Source organism: Podarcis raffonei, chromosome 6 (genome assembly GCF_027172205.1).
Source record: "Podarcis raffonei isolate rPodRaf1 chromosome 6, rPodRaf1.pri, whole genome shotgun sequence".
In the NCBI taxonomy this organism is placed as follows: domain Eukaryota; kingdom Metazoa; phylum Chordata; class Lepidosauria; order Squamata; family Lacertidae; genus Podarcis; species Podarcis raffonei.
Window position 1 is genome coordinate 56,618,989 of NC_070607.1, and position 21,830 is coordinate 56,640,818.

General features: G+C 44.2%; 1 protein-coding gene across 1 annotated transcript; it reads right to left on the reverse strand.

Annotated features, from left to right (window-relative positions):
- Window positions 1-982: 982 nt before the first annotated feature.
- Window positions 983-19,267, reverse strand: LOC128416061 (uncharacterized). Its single transcript, XM_053393137.1, has 12 exons — window positions 19,223-19,267; window positions 18,588-18,706; window positions 16,933-16,985; window positions 16,366-16,479; window positions 15,292-15,417; window positions 14,093-14,221; window positions 9,650-9,793; window positions 8,157-8,279; window positions 7,603-7,701; window positions 6,051-6,191; window positions 2,210-2,308; window positions 983-1,427 (listed from the first exon to the last, which is right to left on the reverse strand). The coding sequence occupies exons 3-12, from the start codon at window positions 16,936-16,938 to the stop codon at window positions 1,038-1,040; spliced, it is 1,371 nt and encodes a 456-aa protein (XP_053249112.1). The 5' UTR covers window positions 16,939-16,985; window positions 18,588-18,706; window positions 19,223-19,267; the 3' UTR covers window positions 983-1,037.
- Window positions 19,268-21,830: the final 2,563 nt, after the last annotated feature.

Here is a 21,830-nt window from a genome sequence, read left to right on the forward strand (position 1 = left end):
CAAACGTTGATCCAAAAGGCTACACAGCTTGGAGAGGACCCTTTCATGCCAAGGAGACAATATTGTAAACACTCTTAGTCCCTTCAGCTGGAACATGAAGATTCCCATTCTGAACTGCCCAATAAAAACAAACCTTCTGGGGAATAGCGATGACTTCTTTTCTGAACCAAGTAAGAGGGAGGGGAATCTCTCTCGTATAAATTCTTTCGGTGTGGATTGTAGCAATATCCACAGTGACAGAAGCTGGAGTACTCTCTCCTGTGAAAAGAAGCACATGACTCACTTGAAAAGTTGTGCCCGCCTGCATTTTGAACACCACATCAAGAGCCTGATTGTTGTTGCTTCCCTGCACCCCAAAATTCTGGGAACAGGTCAACTGGTAAGGTGGGTGGCTAAGACTAATTTGCACAAAACTACAGTCCCCATGATTCACCAAGGGAAGCCAGATAGCTAAGCCAGTTTCATTTCAGTTTGCAGTACAAATGTAGCCATTGAGTTCAGCCTGAAACCCATTCAATTCGGAATCCTTTCAATCTATCCTATTTTGCAACAGAACTCCCCATTTCCCATGGCTCATTTCTTTCTATGCATAAGCACCACCAAGAAGGCTCCAAATTATCCTAGTTATCTCAGACTCCTTTCTTCTCTATGCCTGGCATCAATATCATTTCATATGATTCAAAACTACCCAGTTTCTAAAACAGAAGCCAGCTACCCTGGTGTTCCAAGAACTGTAGTCTTCTTGCAGGACCGGCTTCTCCCCTTTTGTGGCTTGAGGCGAAACGGGAAGTGCCACTCTGCCAAGCCCAGCCACCCTGCCGTCACTTGCGCTGTCTGCCCTGCTACCTCCACTGCTGGCAGAGCAGCAGTCACCGGCACTGATTTTGAGTGAGATTTCACCTGAAATTGCATGAGATCTTGGCCAAAATCAGCACTGATGCTGCTGCCGCTGGCAGAGGGGTAACCACAAGCACTGATGCTTCTGCCGCCTGAGGTAGCAGCCTCATTCCACCTTACGGATGAGCTAGCCCTGCCCTCTAGCTTTGAGGGAATCTCGGGTTAAGTTCTTGCCTGCAAGGGGACAAGTTGCTGCTTCCACGGGATCGTTCTCGTCTGTGAGGAGATCTTGAACGGCGAATATGCAGTTCCCTTGAGGCATGGCTTGCTCTAGAATGCTGTGAATCACTGCTGTGTTGGCCCTTTTGTGAACGAGGGGACCAGTCGCTGCTTCCACGGGATTGCTCTCGTCTGTGAGGGGATCTTGAACGATGAATACGCAACCCTCTTGAGGTCCTATTTGCACTAGAATGCCTCAAATCACTGCTGTGTTGGTTCTTTGGTGAACTAGAACAGTATTCCAGCCATCTTTCAGTATCACTTTTTTGATCACAGGAAATGAGACTGTGAGATGGGGACTGTGAGAGCACCTGGCAAAAGAGCAGGGTGATCAAATAAGGTACAACAGCAATTTTGTTCATTTGACAATATTTATTTAATTGCCAAAAATCTCTAAGACATTTATAGAAGTTAATATAAAACAAGTCTCCCCTCTTCCTAAATATCTTACTGCTTTCAGTGAGAACTCAGGAGAACCCAAATGCTAAGCAGACACAGCTAAACTTTTCCTGATCTGGGCTAGGACTTTGGACTCATGGACTCACTGCTGCCTGGTGCTACAAGCTGTCTCCTTTTTCTCTATCCCTCTCTAGCTCTCTTCCGAGGACCCTTTCCTTGTCTCAGTTTTGAGTCTCCCATCCTTTCCTTGTAGAGCCCGATCATTAGTGCTCTTAGTTTGATTATCCCAGAATCCTTACAAACAATGATTAAAACCACAGTCATGCTTTTAGGATGCCCTGAAAGCCACGTTTTTATTTGTGACCAAAAGAGTAGTGAGAGTGTCCCTCTTCTCCCATTTTCTTTTTAACACTCCCCTTCATGTCCTTTAGAGCAATAGTAGGGAACCTTGGGCTCTCCAGAGGTTGCTGGACTACAGTTCCCATCAGCCCCAGCCAGTGTGGCTAATGATAAAGGATGATGGGAGTTTTAGTCTAACAACTTCTGGAAAGCCAGAGGTTAGATAGGGAGTTGCTTTTCTTGCTCCTCTCTTGCCAGCTATTTTCCTTCCACCCCTTGCCTGCCTTCTTGATTCTATTCTTTCTCCCCCTACACCCCCCTCCATAAAAACAATTTTCATCATTTTTCAACTTACCAAGTCACTGTCGTGTTCAGAGACTCTGTGACACTTTCCAGCTTCATTCACGTTGCAGGGTGGCGCCTGACGGTCTTCAGGTGCCCATACATTTTCAGCCTGGAAAGAAGCAGTTTCCCAGGAATAAGGGTAGGAAGATTAACGATGCCAGATTGGAGAACAAGGACAGCAATGAAATATAAGGATAAGCAATATTCTTATAGGTAATAAAAGAACATCCCACTTGTAAGATCCTGGCCCTTATTGTTACCACCATTTCTGCCCCGCAGGAAGCAGTGTGCCACAACAAGGAGCCTCTGAATTGTTGCCATGCCTGGGGAAGGCAGGGCCTAGTGAAAGAAGAGACATCTTCCTTATGCCCAGTGGGGTGGGGGGGTGGGAGGGAGAGAATAAAAACCACTACAGCTGAGAGAAGGGTCACGTGGAAATAGGAAGGAAATGACTCTGAAGGTTCTGAGATGGCAGCAGGCAGAAGCGGACAAGCTAAAAAATGAAAGTGAAAGGGGAACATTTTGTGCCCAGTAAAATGCATAGTGTGGAAGCAGCCCTTGTTAATGAAGCACTAGAAGCCGAATTAAAAGTTCCATTTGAGTGGCCCCTTTGGGATTTTCTATCCCACCTTGCGGAACTGGTTACAAATGGATTGGCTAGGGAAACCCAGCCAGATAATAAAATAATTATTATTATTATTATTATTATTATTATTATTATTATTATTCAAAATTTACTAAGTAGGCCCAGCTTTGTTTTCAAGGATCAAAGACACAAAGAAGTTCCCGCAGTCTTACCTTTTCTTTTTCTTTTCTGTAAATTATATTTATTAAATTTTCCATTTTAACAATCCAATCAAACCACATTAAATATTCCAAATTATACAAATTATCCAATAATCAAACAATCCAAATGTTATACCAAATTATAAATTTTTGGGTGGACTTCCCATGTTCTGAGCTCGGGGGGGGTGGGGTTCGAATCATCTCATATTTCTCTTGGTTATTATGCAGATTAGTTGTGCTGCAGAAGGTATGAGTATGACCCATTCACCAGGGTACTGAGAGAGCTACATGCTGCTCTTTATATACCGTATTTTTCGCTCTATAACACGCACCTGACCATAACACGCACATTGTTTTTAGAGGAGGAAAACAAGGGAAAAAACATTCTGAATGAAACAGTGGATGTATCATTTTTGTGCTTCATGCTGTGGCCACAGACATGTGATCTGATGGTGAATTTGGGGTGACCCAATGCAAAAATCCTGAGAATTCCTGTGGATCCATGTTTTGTAACCACGTTTTTGCACCATTGCAGCCCCAGGCAACAGTGGGTGCGTGAATTTTTTGGTGCAGGCTGTAGCCATGGACATGCTATGTGATCTGATGGTGAATTTGGGGTGACCCAATGCAAAGATCCTGAGACTCCCTGTAGATCCATGCTTTGTAACCACATTTTTGCACCATTGCAGCCCCAGGTAACAGTGGGTGCGTGATTTTTTTGGTGCAGGCTGTAGCCATGGACATGCTATGTGATCTGATGGTGAATTTGGGGTGACCCAATACAAAGATCCTGAGAATCCCTGTGGATCCATGCTTTGTAACCACATTTTTGCACCATTGCAGCCCCAGGCAACAGTGGGTACGTGATTTTTTTGGTGCAGGCTGTAGCCATGGACATGCTATGTGATCTGATGGTGAATTTGGGGTGACCCAATGCAAAGATCCTGAGGATCCCTGTGGATCCATGCTTTGTAACCACGTTTTTGCACCATTGCAGCCCCAGGCAACAGTGGGTGCGTGATTTTTTTGGTGCAGGCTGTAGCCATGGACATGCTATGTGATCTGATGGTGAATTTGGGGTGACCCAATGCAAAGATTCTGAGGATCCCTGTGGATCTATGCTTTGTAACCACATTTTAAGTGGGGAGCGAAGGAAAAACAAAGAAGGGACATGAGAGGGGTGTGCAGAGAAGCAGCTGGCTAAGAATGCAGGAGAGGGATTTAACGGGAGGGAGGAAAGAAAGGCAAAAGTTTCCCCCCACCCAAGCCAGCCATCTCTCTCTCTCTCCCTCCCCCCCTCTCTCTCCCTCTCCCCCAGCAGCACCGGAGCACAGAGAGGAATTAGAAGGAACGACACTCTGCTTTCCCCTCTGCTTGCCTGGAGGGGAGGGGCTTTCCCTGCTCTTTGTTCCGTTTCAGCAAACACAGCAACGAAACAGAGGCGGGTGGGCAGTAAGACCCTGAGGCAGAATGCAGGAAAGCAGCCGCTTCCTCTTTTCAGGTTTCCCTTCTCCGTGAAGCGCGATTTGATTTTTGCCTGATTTTTCGGCTCCAGGGACCACACATTCGCTCAATAACACACACAGACATTTCCCCTTCCTTTTTAGGAGAAAAAATCTGCGTGTTATAGAGGGAAAAATACGGTACTATACCCAATCTCTGACACTGCTTGATTACCACAACTTAACAGCACCTGCTATACTGCTTCACAGCTGTAAAACTAGGTCATGTTATTTGCTCTGGCCTTTAAAGAGATACACATCTTGTGAAACAATAATGAACCTTAATATTTAAAGAAACCATTCAACAATTTCTGCTGCTTTTCATAGTCATTTCCGATAGTTCCCATAAGTCATTCTGATGTTAATCCTTCATTGTTTTCAACAGCCTCTGAGTTCATCCGGCAATTGAGATAAATCAAAACAGTGTGTTTCTGTGTGGGTTCTTATGTCTTCCTTTCCTTTCCCTTTCCCTTTCCCTTCCCTTTCCCTCCCTTCTTTCTTTCTTTCTCTTTCTTTCTTTGTGCTTCCAATCCAGCTATGGCATTCCACTTTCACTTTCTGATTTTTATAGTTGCCTGCGACATTCCAATATGGAGGAGATCTGACTTTCTGCCACTTGTACCATGCATATGTCCAGAGTTTCTCCACCTTATCTCGTCCAAGCAATTAACGCCAACAGCCTTGATTTTTCGCTTGCAAAGCCATTTCCACACAGTTAATAATTGTTAGAACCATATTACATCAGTAAATGCAATATTCTCCAGTCTCGCTTGCTTGCATAAATAATCCAGTAGTCAGTCCTTCCAGAGATTTTGCCAAGTAACATAGCAAAACGAAGTATCAAAGTGAAACAAAGAAGGCTCACCCCCCCTTCCATTCCGACACACCAGCTCCACGCAGATGATAATCCTTCCTCCACTTGAATCCTTTAGCACCTCAGTGGCTGAATTAATTAACAGAGTAATTCCCCCCCCACTCAGAGCATGTCCATGACTTAAATCATAGAATCATAGAGTTGGAAGAGACCACAAGGGCCATCGAGTCCAACCCCCTGCCAAGCAGGAAACACCATCAGAGCACTCCTGACATATGGTTGTCAAGCCTCTGCTTAAAGACCTCCAAAGAAGGAGACTCCACCACACTCCTTGGCAGCAAATTCCACTGTTGAACAGCTCTTACTGTCAGGAAGTTCTTCCTAATGTTTAGGTGGAATCTTCTTTCTTGTAGTTTGGATCCATTGCTCCGTGTCCGCTTCTCTGGAGCAGCAGAAAACAACAATCCAATTTTTCATCTTAAGAAATTGAAGTTTGTTGCTCACGGAGGCGACTTTGGAGAGTTGCCAAGAAACGCACGGTGCTTTCCATCCAGCGGCCCCTGCCCCCTCATTCCTTCCGGATTTGGGGCCAGGTGTTGGGCAAATGAGGATGAGACTGCCACCCCTGACCCTGGGGGAGTTGGGAGGCTGATTACTCCAATCTCAGCCTCTAATTACCCGTGCAAACGGCTGCGATGGAATTCCAGCCTCCTCCATGACACCAAACCGGAAGTCCCTCTCAGTCTTACCTTTTCATATTTTTTCTCTCTCACCAGCACAGGCACAACACGAACATCACTCAGGGTACTTGGGAGGTTGGAGGAGCTAGCAGCTAGCACAGCAGAGGACTGATAGAGGTCTTCATCCTTAAGACTGCTGGTGATTTGGGTCTGCATCAGTTTCAAGTGAAAACAGGGTTAGAATAGTCTGAGACGAGTAAATGACTGGCTAGTGATACACAAATGAAGTTTTGTTTCCTCATTTCTAGGACATACCCTCCCCCATCTCTCTTGCCAATTCTTCCCACGTTATCTCTATTATTTGTAACATAACAATCTGATGCAGATCATTTTTTAGGCTATAAATATTGAACTGGAAACTTAGCCAAAGCAGTGAGGTATGATGGAATTTCAGCCCTCCTTGATTCTCACTCTGATTCCTATGTGATTTAAAATTAAAACAAGACAGTTTGGCTCTGTAGCAATATAACAGGAGTTGATAAACACTGGGGTGAGAAAAGGATTCGCCTGGTCAATATTTTACAACAGGTAATCCTCTCAGCTCAGCAAGTGGTTTTCCTCCTGCCAGATACAGGATTCTCAGACATGTAAATTAAAGTGGAACAATATGTGCTTCCCAAGTAAGCCACAGACCAGTAGAAATTGGCCATAACCTAAAGTTAACTTTAAGAGGAATTTCTTCACTCTTTTAGAAGGTTGCCCTCCTCTCTATTCCTCCTACCGTACTTGATATTTTGCAAAAGGCTAACCAACTCTGACTTTAGAATCCTTACAAAAGCAGTTTACTTCCAGGGAAAGAAGGAGAGTGTAATTTAATACCAGTTCAATGTCTTCCTTTCCCTCTGAACGATTATCATTTGTGGTCTCAGGTAGGAATAGTATTTCTACAGCAGGAGGTGAGCCAACTGTCAGGAGTTTCATTCTCTCTTGTGCTGCAGTGTGTGACTACTAGATCACCTGCTCTGTGTGTTGACATTCTATTCTTTGGAAGTGTGTGAACAGAAGGAACTGTACGCCACTTCCGTCTTCTTTGTTCTGTTGTTGTCCTCTCTCAGAGAAGAGACATGACATAATGGCTCTGTTCTTTATTTTGATCCTGTAAATAAATTACTAAGCCCAGATGCTACATATCCTCAGTCTCAGCTTCTGCTAAGCTCTGCTGCTTGCTTGAACGTCCGGAGGAGTGAATGCTATGTTCTGCTATGTATTCTGGATCGGTGCCGGAAGAAGCACCAACACCAACATGGCTGAAATGGTCTTTGGGTGGGATGGCTTCCAGCTTCAGGAGAGAAATAAATATTAAGGACTGTGGGTTTGCAGGGATAAGATCCTAATTGCAATCAATATGACCAATATAATGCCTGAAAAGTTCCATTTGAGTTGCCTCTTTGGGATTTTCTACCATACCTTGCAGAACTGGATACAAATGGATTGGCTGGGGAAACCCAGCCAGATGAGTGGGGTATAAGTAATAAAATTATTATTATTATTCAGAATATATTAAGTAGGCCCAGCCATGTTCTCAGGGATCAAAGACACGAAGAAGCTCCCGCAGTTTTACCTTTTTATATTTTTTCTCTCTCACCAGCACAGGCACAACATGAACATCACTCAGGGTACTTGGGAGGTCTTCATTCTTAAGACTGCTGGTGATTTGGTTCTGTATCAGTTTCAAGTGAAAACAGGGTTAGAATAGTCTTAGATGAGTAAATGACTGGCTAGTGAAACACAAATGATCAGTATTGTTTCCTCATTTCTAGGACACACATTCCTCCATCCCTCTTGGCCAGTTCCTCCCACATTATCTCAGTTACTTGTAACATAACAAGCTGAGGCAGAACATTTTAAGGCTATAAATATTGGACTGGAAACTTGGCCAAAGCAGTGAAGCATGCTGGAATTTCTCCCCTCCTTGATTCTCACTCTGAATCCTATGTGATTTAAAATTAAAACAAGACAGTTTGGCTCTGTAGCAATACAACAGAAGTTGATTTACCCTCCTCCCTATTCCTCCTACCGTACTTGATATTTTGAAAAAGGCTAACCAACTCTCACTTTAGAATCCTTACAAAAGCAGTTTACTTCCAGGGAAAGAAGGAGAGTGTAATTTAATACCAGTTCAATGTCTTCCTTTCCTTCTGAATGATTATCATTTGTGGTCTCAGAAAGGAATGGTATTTCTACAGCGGGAGGTGAGCCAACATGGCTGAAATCGTCTTTGGGTGGGATGGCTTCCAGCTTCAGAAGAGAAAGAAATGTTAGGATGTTAGGAAAGAAATTGTGGGTTTGCAGGGATCAGATCCTAACTGAAATCAATATGACAAAATATAATGCCTGAATGTTTCATGCAAGGGCATAAACATGCATCCATTGCCACCAACATAAAACTGAACAAAAAGCATGAAAAGCAATTGTAGCCACTGCAAAGTACAAACATTCCTTTTGCCATTCCTCCCACAGCTTTAGCTCACAAAAGTCACTGCAACCTTAAACAAAACTCATGTCCCTTTTGTTTTAAAAACTGGATTCCACCCCCCCCCATTTGTTTTGCTGTGTGATTTGAGTTTAAAAAAATATATATTTTTTTAAAAGATCTTACACCTGAAAGGTGGGAAAGCCCCACTGCACAAGCAAAAGCCATTCCACTCATGCAATGAATTCATTGGATCCTACCCAAAGTGATTTTACTTGATGGCTTCAGTTAATGCAAACCCTAAATCACGTGAGAAGATTAGATAGGCTTGTGGTCGGTTAACAGCCTGTGGATTATTATTTATTAAAGTTACCTATCACTTTTTTAGCAAGGTAACTCAAAGCAACTTACAATCAATCACATACACTAAAACTGGCATATAACAAAACAAAGAAAAATGTAAATGACAATCCTGTTTTAAAAGGCAGGATGAAAATATCCTACTCACTTAAGGAGCCCACAAATAATGAAAAGTCAAACACTTGGTTTGCTGTTATGCAGAAATAAGAGCAAATCACAGTTAATACAAACTCCAGTTTGCTGATCACCTCCAACTCATTGTTTGAGATCATGGTTTGTCAGGACCAAAACAAACATGGTCTGTGGCAGGGTCAGAATTTAAAACATAGCATTTGTTTTCATGCTATTTCTGAACCCAGAATATTCTCCAAACCATTAGCAGAGTTTGTGCATAACTTCCCAACAATTGTCATCTTATTCACAAGTTTGCCTCCACACTTTAAAGGGCTAGAAATATCCATTTTTTAAAGCAACAACAACAAATTTATCAAGATTTGAACAAGACCTTGTAGAACACAAACAGCCTCATTGCTTATCCCTTTTTAGGACCACTCCAAAACATGACAAGGCTTACACATTTGCAGAGTCTTTTGTAAAATACCAGCTCCAATTAACTAAGAACTTAGCGCCAAAGAATGCCCTAGGCCTAGGCAAATATTCACAGAACTTTCAGCAGAAGATGGGCAGCAGTTTTCTAGCAATCAACTCAATGGTGACAGCTAACTAATTGAAAATAAAGCCCTCATCTCCAAAACAATAGGCAGGATACCAATTTTATCCTAGCTTACTTCACCCAAATAGTTGACTTGCAAAGGAAAAAAAAAGTGGTTCATACCAATACAGGCAGTTCCTTTTTTGTAGTATGAATGCCTTCTGTGGTCACAAGTGGTGACTGGTCTTCTATAGATGCTTCAGCAGATGGAAAAGGTAAGGCCTGGCTGGGAGGTTGTTCAGCTGCCTGCCTATCTTTCAACTCCACCTGCAAAGTTGTATAGGTAAGGAGAAATTCTGTTGTTCCAGATGGGAGTGGAACTCAGCCCAAGCTTCAGAGAGAAGACTTCAACAAGACAAGAGTATCCCTATATCCCAAGCAATCTTTACAATCTTATTACAGTGGTACCTCTGGATGCGAACGGGATCCGTTCCAGAGCCCCGTTCGCATCTTGAAGCGAACGCAACCCGTGTCTGCGCAGGTTGCGATTCGCCGCTTCTGCACATGCGTGTGACGTCATTTTGAGCGTCTGCGAATGCGTGAGCGGCAAAACCCGGAAGTAACGGGTCGCCGCGGAGTGCAACCCAAAAATGTTCAACCTGAAGCTACTTCAATCCGAGGTATGACTCTACTAAGAGTGAGAGTCCCCTCTTCTCTTTGAACCACAATTAGATACACCCAAACAGTACCACAGCCACAAAGAAAAAGAAGTAGGAAGATTGTAAGAATAGAAGAAATAAATAAAAAGGGCTTTCGATTTTCTGTCTGTCAGTTTATATATAAAAAGATTATTCAAAATATTTACTCCAGGATGATATCCAACTGTTCCTCCTTCTGTTAGATTATAATTGCCCAGTCTTCAGACCCAGACATCTCAAGTTCATTCATTTTGACACCCCAGCCTCCCTAGTCATTAAAAGGCACATCTCATATAATATGGCTGTAGAAATCTCTACTAAGGGATTATACAACAGCAATACAGAATGAAAAAACAAAGTACTTACACCTCACCTTTCTCATCCTAGCTACCCATCTCCTTTGCAAAGTAAATCTTGTATTCTGTTTGCAAATCTGGGCTGAAGATGTGACCTCTAAGAGAGTTTATTTGACTAAGGGCATGGGAAGAGAAAGATGAAGCAGCAGTGGGCATGAAGAGAGGAAAGAAATCCTGTAGAGCATTCAGGAAAAGTAAAAACAAAAACAGGAGGAAGCTCTAGAGAATACACTTGAGTACATCACTGCAGCAAGGCTATAGGAGGGAAGAGTTTAATTGGTATGCCCATGGGCTTTAACACAACTGGAGATTATACACAAACATCTCGTGAAGGAGAGTGTGGCAGGAGGAGTCCAAATTACCAGCAGTTCTTATTTGACAATGGCAGCACCAGAAGGCATAGTGGAGGAAAGTATAAAAGGCCGCAAAGCAGACTGGGCGGGGGGACATACAGGGCCCCAGGTTGCCTCAGCCTCAGTTTCAATCTTTCCACTGGCTCCCCACAGTAGTGATCCTGCCAGCAGAAGCCTCCTTAACCAGGAGAGCTGGGCATAGGGAGGTCTCTGCCTAATCCAACACTACCCCAGTCTGGAGAAGGTGCATGTGTGGATAGCAAAAAATAAGCTTCCATGAAAATTCAGAGGACGACTCTATAAGGCCTATGAGGGTCTCAGAGTCTGAATGGATGAGTGAGTAAAGCCAGATGGCATGTGACTCAGAAGATAAAGATAGATTGTTTGATTCTGAACATAGAAATAGATTCTGAAGAAGAAAAAGGGACTGTTGAACCAGCTAATGTAGCATAATAAACAGGATGGGCAAGCAGGATGTACCAGACCAGGGGTCTGCAACCTTTAAGACAAAAAGAGCCACTTGGACCCGTTTCCGAAGAGGGAAAAAAACTGGGAGCCGCAAAACAAGCCAAATGTAAATAACCACACCTTCTTCCCCTTCCCCCGTTCTCTCTCTTTTCCCTGAGTCTGTTTCAGATAGCAAAGAGGGGTATGGTACCTCTCATATCCATTTTTTGCAAAGCACCATGTGCATAGAGGGCATTATACAAATTAATACATAGAAAAGTGTCTGTCCCTCCCTGCAGTTCAACTCCCTCTCTTTTTACTAACAGCACATATCCATTCCTTCTGCTGGTGCAACTTTCTCATCATTTCTACATAGCAACATTTATAAACCAGTGCCAGAGAAACTGGGTGAAAGGAAGGTGAGAGGGAAGAGATATGAATATTTATGTGTGTATATGTATACATACATACACCTACACAATTACAGGTTTGAAGCCAACTTAAAATAAAAAGAGCTGGTAAGCAAAGGAATCTGTGCTGCTTTCCATGGGATCCGGGGACATGTCAGCTAATACTCTTCCCATTCTTCTTCATTTGCTTGTCTCTGCAGCAAATCTCGAGGGGGAAGGGAGAAGGGCAGGAATTGCATAGGCATGAGAGAACGGGGGAAGTCCCGCATGCAGGATTTTGGTGCCTAACAGCCCCCCCTCCCTCTGCAATTGCTCTCGTCCTCCCCCACCTCTCTCTGAGGCCGAGATGCTGCATCACGGCACCTGCTGGCTACCTCTGGACCCCCTCCTCGTCACTGACGTAATTCACCCCTTCCTCCCTGACAGGGAGGGCGGGCCCATTTTGTGGTTCACCTCAGGTGCTCTCCCTCAACTCGGCGGCCACTCAGAAGCAAGGCACGGAAAAGGATCCCGAAGCACCACCGCCACCCCTCACACACACAAAACCCCCGCCCCGCCATTGCCCTCGAGCGCGCACGCTCTCTCTCCCTCGCCTCAGGTGCCTCGCGCGCGGGACTGAGGAGAGCATGGCCTGGGTGGGCGGCTCTTGACATCACGCGGCGCGCGGGGCCTGAGGGCGGGTGGGCTGCCGCGATGGCAAAAGGGAGCGCCCCTGCGTGTGGACGCGCCTGTGTGTGGCAGGTGCCGGCGGTGGCAGTGGCAGCCGTGTCCACCTGAGGGGAGAAACGCCGCTGTGCCCTGGTGTGCCTTCCTGCCACCGCCCTCCTCTTCTTCCTCGCTCCCTGCATCAGCCGCTTCCTCACCGTCCTCCAGACGAGGCGTCCCCCTCGCCGCCGCCCGTCCTACCCCGGGGGAAGCTATGAGCCATGAAGCCGCCTGGCAGAACTTCCCTCCGGCGGCAGCAGCAGCAGCAGCCCTTCTCTGGCCGCCGCCTCCTCCTCCATCCCAGCAGCCGCCGCCTCTCGAGCTCCGCTGCAGCCGCTGCCTTGCTTTGCCCAGCTTGGCTGCGCAGCTCCAACCCCTTCCTCTTTCTGGCGCTTCTGCTTTTCTGCTCAGGGTCCCCGAGGATCTGCGGCAAAGGTGTAAAAGAGCCGCATGCGGCTCCGGAGCCGCGGGTTGCCGACCCCTGTACCAGACGTTTGGATGTGTCAGAGGGCATGCTGAGACAAGTAACTGTTCTCAAAGGACATGCTGAGACAATACCTATTCATGAAGATAATAGGGGGAATCAGCACGACAGAGGCTATCACCTAGACCAACCCCCTGCAATTCAAGAAGGTGTAGTTGTCCCATACAGGGATCGAACCTGAAACTATATAAAGGCTGGAAAGTCCCCGGCACAAGGTGTTGCTATCCTGCTGCTGAGGTGGCAGCCCAAAGACTCTTAAAAGAAACTGATAAATTCTTTTAGTGGGTCCACCCATCTGGTAAGTATGAATGAGAGGAGTGAATAAGTTCTTATTAGTTATTACCTGCTAATCAATAAAATTATTTCTAAGATGATTTGGGTCATTTTGTTTTTCTTGAAAACACTCTGATCTAAAAGAATCTCCTGTCACTAATGGTATGACAACTCCAACTTGGTAAGAATAGCATTTGCATAGAGTTCTCTGTTACACATGTGTCTACAGTCAGCCAATCATATAGTTACATCAAGGCATCCTGTCACAATCACAACCCACTGTGGCAAATCTTAACTAATTAACATTAACTAATTATTAAGTAGTTGTCTTCATTCATTAACCTTTGATTAAATATAACCAGTCTCAATGGCTGATTCCATTGTTCCAAACTGACTAATGATTAAGTGACATTACTGATTCAGTGCGTGTTGTAATTCAAGTTTTTATAGTGATTAAGAACACTCTTCTACTGAAGATCGGTTAGCTACAACTCACATACTTATGCTATGCTACAAAAATGGATTCAAATGACACAAGAAAATCTGAGCTTTCTCCTTCATGTGTATGTACATAACCACACACAAAGAGAGAATGAAAAAGGTTGCTAACGAGACAATACCAGGTCACTTTTCACACTTCCTGAGCAAGGGTTGGGCTCTCCAGTCTCAAGAGGTGCACATGGCTCAACTGCAGAGGAGGAACAAGTTATGCCTGGAAGAGTCCCAGCCCAGAGAAAAACAAGTCTCAAATCCCCACTACTCACTCCTGCTCAGGACTACTCCAACACATGGGCACATTTGTACACTGGCAGGCTGCACAAGCAAAATACTAACAGCAGTGAAATTGAAGCCAAAGAATCCACACCCCTATGCAAATGAAAAAGAGAAGGTTTTTCATACCACCACAGGTTCTTCCTTTACTGCGGCTGGAAGACCTTCTGCTGCTGTCTTGGACGGAGAATGCACAGGTGACAAAGGAGCAGTCTTGCTGGGAGGGTCTTCAGAGGTCGGACTGCCTTCCAACTTGACCTGCAGAGATTCGTTAGAGGATGATGATCACAGTATTATAGAGTTGGAAGGGACCCCGAGGCTCATAGAGTCCCACCCCCTGCAATGCAGGAATGATGAGGATGATAAGCACTGCTTTCTCAGTGGAGAGCTGAACTTAACCTAACCAGTGTTGAGAGACGATACTTGAACAAAAATGGCCTTGTATCCCAATAAAATATTACTGCTAAGGTGTGGGTTTTTTATTATTTAGAATACCTACATCCAGCTTTATACCTGATGTAAAGTTCTCCCAGTCACAACAGCTGATACCAATTTTAATGGGGTTTTGAACTACTCTTGGGAGCCTCTCAGGTTGCTACATTTTAGTTCAAGATACGTCCCTGGCCTTCCCTTATCTTGAGCTCAGGTTGGGCATAACCAGCCTTGCGGATGAGATTGTGGGAACATGATTATGCAGGCTCAGCAACTCAGCAGACCGGACAGCTATGTACGTGATATGCTCGCTTCAGGGTTATGGTGCCCAGCTATCAATAGGTGAAAACATATAGGGCTGGGGTGGGGTGGGGAAGGAGGGCTACTTTCGTCCATTTAGAAGAGTTTCTGGAAGCAGTGGTCAGCAGTTGAAGTTACACTGAGATGAAACACTCACAGATGACTGACCAACAAATGCTGTCTGCAAACTGCTGAATCACGACTGCCGATAGACTGTGTCTGCCTACGTCGTTGCTAAAGAGAAAGGACTGAAACCTAAGTATGCCGTTACAGCTATTGCTATTATGACTGTAAACGGTGCTACCATGATGCATTTATGACCAGTCAAGCAATAAATCACTTGAGTAAGTTGTACAAGGCCTGTGAGTGTTTCTTCTCAAAGTGTAGCTTCAATTGCTGACCACTGCTTCCAGAAACTCTGCTAAATGGAGGAAAGCTTCTAATGAGGTGCCTACACACGAGTATTCTCATGCAGCAAAAGTGTGATGTACTGTGACCTTTAATAGAGACATGGAGGTCACTAGGGATGCCATCTTCCTCCCATATTGCATATCCCAGCTACATCTGCTCTTAGTAATGTGTAGGGAGCTGTTTACCTCAATTTCTTCTTTTTCCTTTGATGGCACTTCCGGCTTGCTCTGTGGGCATGTTGAGGAAACAGAGGGCAAATGAAAACTGAAATCCTTTGCAGACATGATGGTTTTGCTGGACTTCCAATCCACCTAAAGAAATGCCAAGCAGGAAGGGGGATATGTGCAAATAAGAGACACTTATATTACTGCTGCCAGTGCTGTGTTTGCTTTAGGATCCAACACGGCTCTGGAAAGACTCACTGAAAATCTGTTTTTGATCCCAAGAAATCTTGGGAATTATAGAACTATGAGAAGGATTGCAAGGTTATTTCATTTTTAAAGGGTCTGCCACTGGAGAGCCACTGCCAGTCAGAATAAGAAACAATGTTCAGACAGATCAGGGCCTGGAGAACTGGAGCCAGCTGGTGGGTCAGATGCTGTGTTTCCCCCTCCCTCGGTGGGTCATTTTGAAAGGTGGGCAGGCTGGCTCATCCATCAATTGCCTGATAACACTACAACATCAAGTGATCCATTTTCCCTTTGTAGCACCGGGGGAGGGCGGATTTTGGCCCACTTAAGTGAGGATTGAAGTTACAACCAATAAGCACTGACTTCAAGCAACCCTTTCTGCTGGGGTCTGTTGTGCTAGAGAACCCCCACAGCAGAGGCAGGGAGGGGTGAAACAGAAAGACAGGAGGTAGATCTAGGTGGAATCATGGGAGAAAGGGGAGGAGGAAGAAAAATAACTCTCATTGATTGTGGGGAGGGGGGATGAGAGAGAAATGAGCTCCCACAGAGTGCTGCAACATTACTTAGAGGTTTCCTTTCAATCAAGCAGTATGCAGGTTTTGTTAAATAAGCCACATTTTGACAAACATCAGAACACATTTCCAGGATTTGTATCTACATTTCCATTCAGTTAATGCATAAACCTTTATTCTCTCAGCAACCAGGTAAAGCCATGTTACTCTTCAAAATGTTACAAGTTCTTCCTGCCCTGAGAAACCACAGGGAAAACATCCCTTCACAGATCGAGAACTCACCACCTTCCTCAGGAACTACCTGTTGCAAGGTGGCCCAGACTTCTCCTACAATTACCTTGGACGTGTCAGTTTCTTTCCTCAAACTTGTTGAATTCTTCTGCCCTTGTTTAGATTCTGGTGTTGCTGATGGTCCTCCAGTTTTTTCAGAATTATTTCCCTTTTTATTTGGCTGTAGCACAGGAATAGAAAGATGAGTCTAGTGCTGCGAACTCTAGCTTGTTCTGACAGAGCTTCAGCACTTTTACCAACAAAAATGTAGCGGGTGAAGCCTCCCCCCGCCCCTGCCTTTGGTGTTGTCACGAAGTGATGGGAAAAGCTTCTCTAGCTATTCCCCCCCATGTTAGACAGCTGTTCAAGGCACAAGAGCCCTGTTGGAAAATAATGTTGACAAACCCTGAACAGTGGGATGTCAAAAAGAGGCAAAATGGCAAATTTTGCTTGTGTATCTCAGAGGCCGTCTGAATTAGTTAGCTACTTCTTCAACCATACAGACCAGGCACATAGTCATGAGAAATCTTCTTCCCAAACTTTGCCCCACATCACACCATCCCTTGATCTCTGCCACACGTGTAAGAGACACCCTCCCTGTAGGAACTAGCCACAGCATAGGTTCATCGCTTACCGTCATATTGATTAAGCACGAGGAACGGGATGAGTTTTTAGTACGACCTTTTCCTGCAGATAGAGAAACAAACTCAGCATGCAATGCCTCTGCCACAACCTGAGAGTTTGGATGTGTGGGACAACTTTGCTTTGTTAAGTCTTTCCAGGGCAAATGGATGAGTACTGGAGTTTCAGTTACAGATAGATGACATGCTATTCCAAAGATCAGGTAAAAGAGAGGAGAGACTCTCTCAGTGGATAGAGCAAATGCTTTGCACTCACAAGGGTGCCACTTTCAAATCCTAGCATCTTCAGGTAGAGCTAGAAAAAGTTTCTACTGGAAGCTTTGGAGAGCCATTGCCAGCTATAGCGTGACTAGGTAGAATGCAGTTTCCTACGACATATTCCTGAAAACTCCTGCTGTTATTTATTGTACAGTGGTACAATGGGTTACATACGCTTCAGGTTACAAACACTTCAGGTTACAGACTCTGCTAACCCAGAAATAGTACCTCGGGTTAACAACTTTGCTTCAGGATGAAAACAGAAATCGTGCTCCGGCAGCACGGCAGCAGCGGGAGGCCCCATTAGCTAAAGTGGTGCTTCAGGTTAAGAGCAGTTTCAGGCTAAGAACGGACCTCCGGAACAGATTAAGTACTTAACCCGTGGTACCACTGTATTTATCTACAGAGTGGGAAATCTATGACAAGCTTTTAATTTGAGCCAGTCTTCATTCAGGGCTCACCAACCTGAGCTTTACTCTACAATTCTAAGGACAGCTCCAGGCTTTCCAGGTTTGTGTCCAAACATGATTTTTTGCCACACTGCTTTCCCCATGAAAACCTACGCTTTACCGCTGAATTGAAGCAAATGGCAATTTACTCAATTCAGTGGTAAAGATCAGATTCTCCTGAGGAAAGTGTAAGGCAAGAGGGGGGAAAAGCCCTCAGACAAGGACCGGGAAACTGCAGACATGTGCCTAGAAAGCACAGGGCAAAAGTCAAGTATGGACAAGCTCCATATCTCCACTCTGGGATATTTGAAGCAATATTAACGAACACTACTTTTGAGTACATGCTAAATGCCAGTGTCTTTTCTCTAAGCACAAAGCTGTCCCTGCCACGCATCTGGAACAGGCACTCCTGGCAGAATTGAGCCCCAGAACCTCTCCTTTTTTATTTAGCTGCTTCGGGCTTCAACTGCAGATCCTAGATCTTGGAAGCTCAATGAGCCAAACAGGTCAGCCTAGCTGGGCCATTCTCTCAACCAGGGAGGCTGGTTCTAGTGAAAAGCAAGCTTTTGATATTGGGAGAAGTGAACTAGTACAACTGAAACACAGAAATACAACCCCAAAGAAGATAGCGTGTACATTTCGCCACATTATTATTTTGTTCATGTTTGTACCACTTAATAAAAATCTAAAAATAATTTAAAAGTGGCATTCAGTAACATTTCCTAAAAGATAAAAACAAAACTATCTATCACAAATAAAACTGTGCTCCTTCAACCACAAACATAGCATGGGTGAGTAAGATTTTACGGGGGCACTGTCCACCACATAGCTGTGAAATGGGTAGAGGATCAGAGAAGGAGATGGTCCAATATTCAATCCCACATATATATTTTCAGCCTTGCCTCTGTTTTTGGTTGTTGCTCCCAAATATTTAGCACTACTTTCAGCTCCTCTGTGATGGCCTCGGCTGGAATGTGCCCCACTGAAATATCCTTGAGAGTGATTCCAACCACGGCCTCGGTAAGCAACGTTGTAGTTGTGAGGTTTGCCACGATGTACCCTGAAGAAACACAAACAGTATTCTGCATAAGTTGCCTTTACTGCCATCAATCATGAGCTGTAAACCAGAGTTGGCCAAGTCACCTTAGTAGATTCAGCTCAGCATAGCCCCAGGGATGGGGATCTGTAGCCACCCATATGTGGTACAACTTCAGCTCCCATCACTCCTAGCCAGCGTGACCAACGGATGTTTTGTAGTTTTTACTTTCTAGATGGACCAACAGCCTACTGAGCTGCTTTTTTAGAAATGTTAATTTTAACATCTTATTAGTTTTTACGTCGCTTCATAACTTAATTTTAATTCATAAGCTACTATGAAAATACATTTTGTTAAAAGTGTGGGATGAACATATTCATGTTCTTAGAAAGTTTAAAGTTTAGCATCTTTTTATTAGTTTTTAGTTTGTTTATTAACTTAATTTTGTCATTAATTTATATTACACTTTGAAAAAGTGGGGACAAATATGTGTACATGCATATATAATATGAATAAAAATAAAATGCAGAAGTCACTTACCACGCAGGTGGTGTATCTGGGCAGTAGTTGTCCTGCTGCCAATCCCAATAGCTTTCATTTTGCGAATTCTGGACAGGGGAAAACATTTCACTCTGTTACTAACCCACAACTAGACTAACTGGTCAAAACAGGAAAAGGGAAAGAACAGTTTTGCAAATGCAAGAACAGCAACTTACTAACAGTGGATAGCTCACCTCCAAATCTCAGGTACCAGAAGCAATGCAGCAACCCCAGTTTCCCTCCTTTGTAACTTTTATAACTTACTTGATGATTCTTGTTTATATTATTAATTGGTCAATGCTGCCAGCTCTGCTTCTTTCCTTCCTCCTTTGTCCCCATGCCGTGTCAGATGTTATTCTGACCCATTTCTACCCAAAGGATATTGGAAGTTATAGTCCAACACTGCCTGGAGAGCCATAGGTCCCTTTTCCCCATCATAATGAATGGTGTTCAAGGTAGAGTGCTGACTCCTAAGATTCTGCTAGCTTACTGGAAGCATTGGAACAGGGAGTTAGAATATGCTGTACAGTCTAAACAATTGAATTTGCTTTAGAATCCATATTTTTCTTTAGATTTAAAACTCAGACTGATTCAGCAAAAAATGATACTTTGGGTATACTGAACTCCACAACATCTTTATAGGAAGGCACTGTTAATTAAAACTTTAAAACTACAAATTGACTAGTATTATATAGGTACCTTTATATTATAAAGGTACGTGGGGCTACCTTTGAAGGTGACTCGGAAACTACAACTAATCCAGAATGCGGCAGCTAGACTGGTGACTGGGGGCGGCCGCCGAGACCATATAACACCGGTCTTGAAAGACCTACATTGGCTCCCAGTACGTTTCCGAGCACAATTCAAAGTGCTGGTGTTGACCTTTAAAGCCCTAAACGGCCTCGGCCCAGTATACCTGAAGGAGCGTCTCCACCCCCATCGTTCTGCCCGGATGCTGAGGTCCAGCGCCGAGGGCCTTCTGGCGGTTCCCTCATTGCGAGAAGCAAAGCTACAGGGAACCAGGCAGAGGGCCTTCTCGGTAGTGGCGCCTGCCCTGTGGAACGCCCTCCCATCAGATGTCAAAGCGATAAATAACTACCTGACATTCAGAAGACATCTTAAGGCAGCCCTGTTCAGGGAAGTTTTTAATCTGTGATATTTTAGTGTATTTTTGGTTTCTATGGAAGCCGCCCAGAGTGGCTGGGGAAACCCAGCCAGATGGGCGGGGTACAAATAATATTATTATTATTATTATTATTATTATTATTATTATTATTATTATTATTATATACAGTGGTGGCTCAGGTTACAGACTCTGCTAACCCAGAAATAGTACCTCGGGTTAAGAACTTTGCTTCAGGATGAGAACAGAAATCACGCGGCAGTGGTGCAGTGGCAGTGGGAGGCCCCATTAGCTAAAGTGGTACCTCAGGTTAAGAACAGTTTTAGGTTAAGAACGGACCTCCAGAACGAATTAAGTTCTTAACTCAAGGTACCACTGTATATTTATTGTGTTTCCAATTAATTTTATGAAACAACTCATTTTTAGAATTGGAAAATATTATTGAGCAAAAAACAACGGTAGAAAAGTTTTTGTTAAAGCTCTTTTTCTGCAGAAAATGATCAAGCTCCCTGCATGTTATCTTCATTCCTTAGGGACAAAAGCCATTCTAGTTTGCTCCAGCTTTCAGTAATAGATATTCTGTTTCTTTTACAGCATCAATATATGCTAAAACTACTTGAGTCAACCAAAGATCAAGACAGTGTTGGGGAGGGTAAAAAAGACTTAAGCAAAAACAGCAACAACAACTTACGGCTGCATAAAACCCAGGTCCATACTGTTGCCTACCCCAGAACATGGGGTAACCCCTCTCCATATTTCAAGCCCTGTGGAAGGAGGTAAAAAAAGACATTTCAGGATACTTTCAGCTTTCAGCCACTACTGTGCAAATGAACCAGGCAATTCAGAGTACAGGCCAAGCCTCTTCCTTCCTCAGTTGAACAGCTGCCTCTCATCTGAGGTCACATTCAGCCAATTGACCTAGGCTCTGCCCTAGGGAATCAGACTGAGATAAAAGCATCAATTCCAGGTTCTAGGGCAAGGCTGGGAAACATTTGGCCCTCTAGCTGTTGCTAAACTACAACTTCAATCAGTCCCAACATACCCAGGTAATGACCAGAACTATGGGACTCGTAGTTCAACATCTGAAGGAGTAAAGCGTCCACACACCTGATCTAGGGCATGCCCAGAAAGTGAAGGGAGTACAGTGGTACCTCGGGTTAAGTACTTAATTCGTTCTGGAGGTCTGTTCTTAACCTGAAACTGTTCTTAACCTGAAGCACCACTTTAGCTAATGGGGCCTCCTGCTACCGCCGCGCTGCCGGAGCACGATTTCTGTTCTCATCCTGAAGCAAAGTTCTTAACCCAAGGTAATATTTCTGGGTTAGCGGAGTCTGTAACCTGAAGCATATGTAACTTGAAGCATATGTAACCCAAGGTACCACTGTATCTGCTTTAAAACAGAAAGTTACAGTGGTACCTCAGGTTACAAACGCTTCGGGTTACAAACACTTTAGATTACAAACTCTGCTAACCCAGAAGTAGTAC

Excerpts from the sequence above, each read along its gene's own strand:
- LOC128416061 (XM_053393137.1), bottom strand. Across the intron at positions 8,280-9,649 it reads AAAAGGAACTGCCTGTATTG|CTGGAAGCCATCCCACCCAA; the intron begins GTATGAACCACT and ends TCTCTTCTGAAG. Across the intron at positions 7,702-8,156 it reads GAAAGGAAGACATTGAACTG|AACCAAATCACCAGCAGTCT; the intron begins GTATTAAATTAC and ends AAACTGATACAG.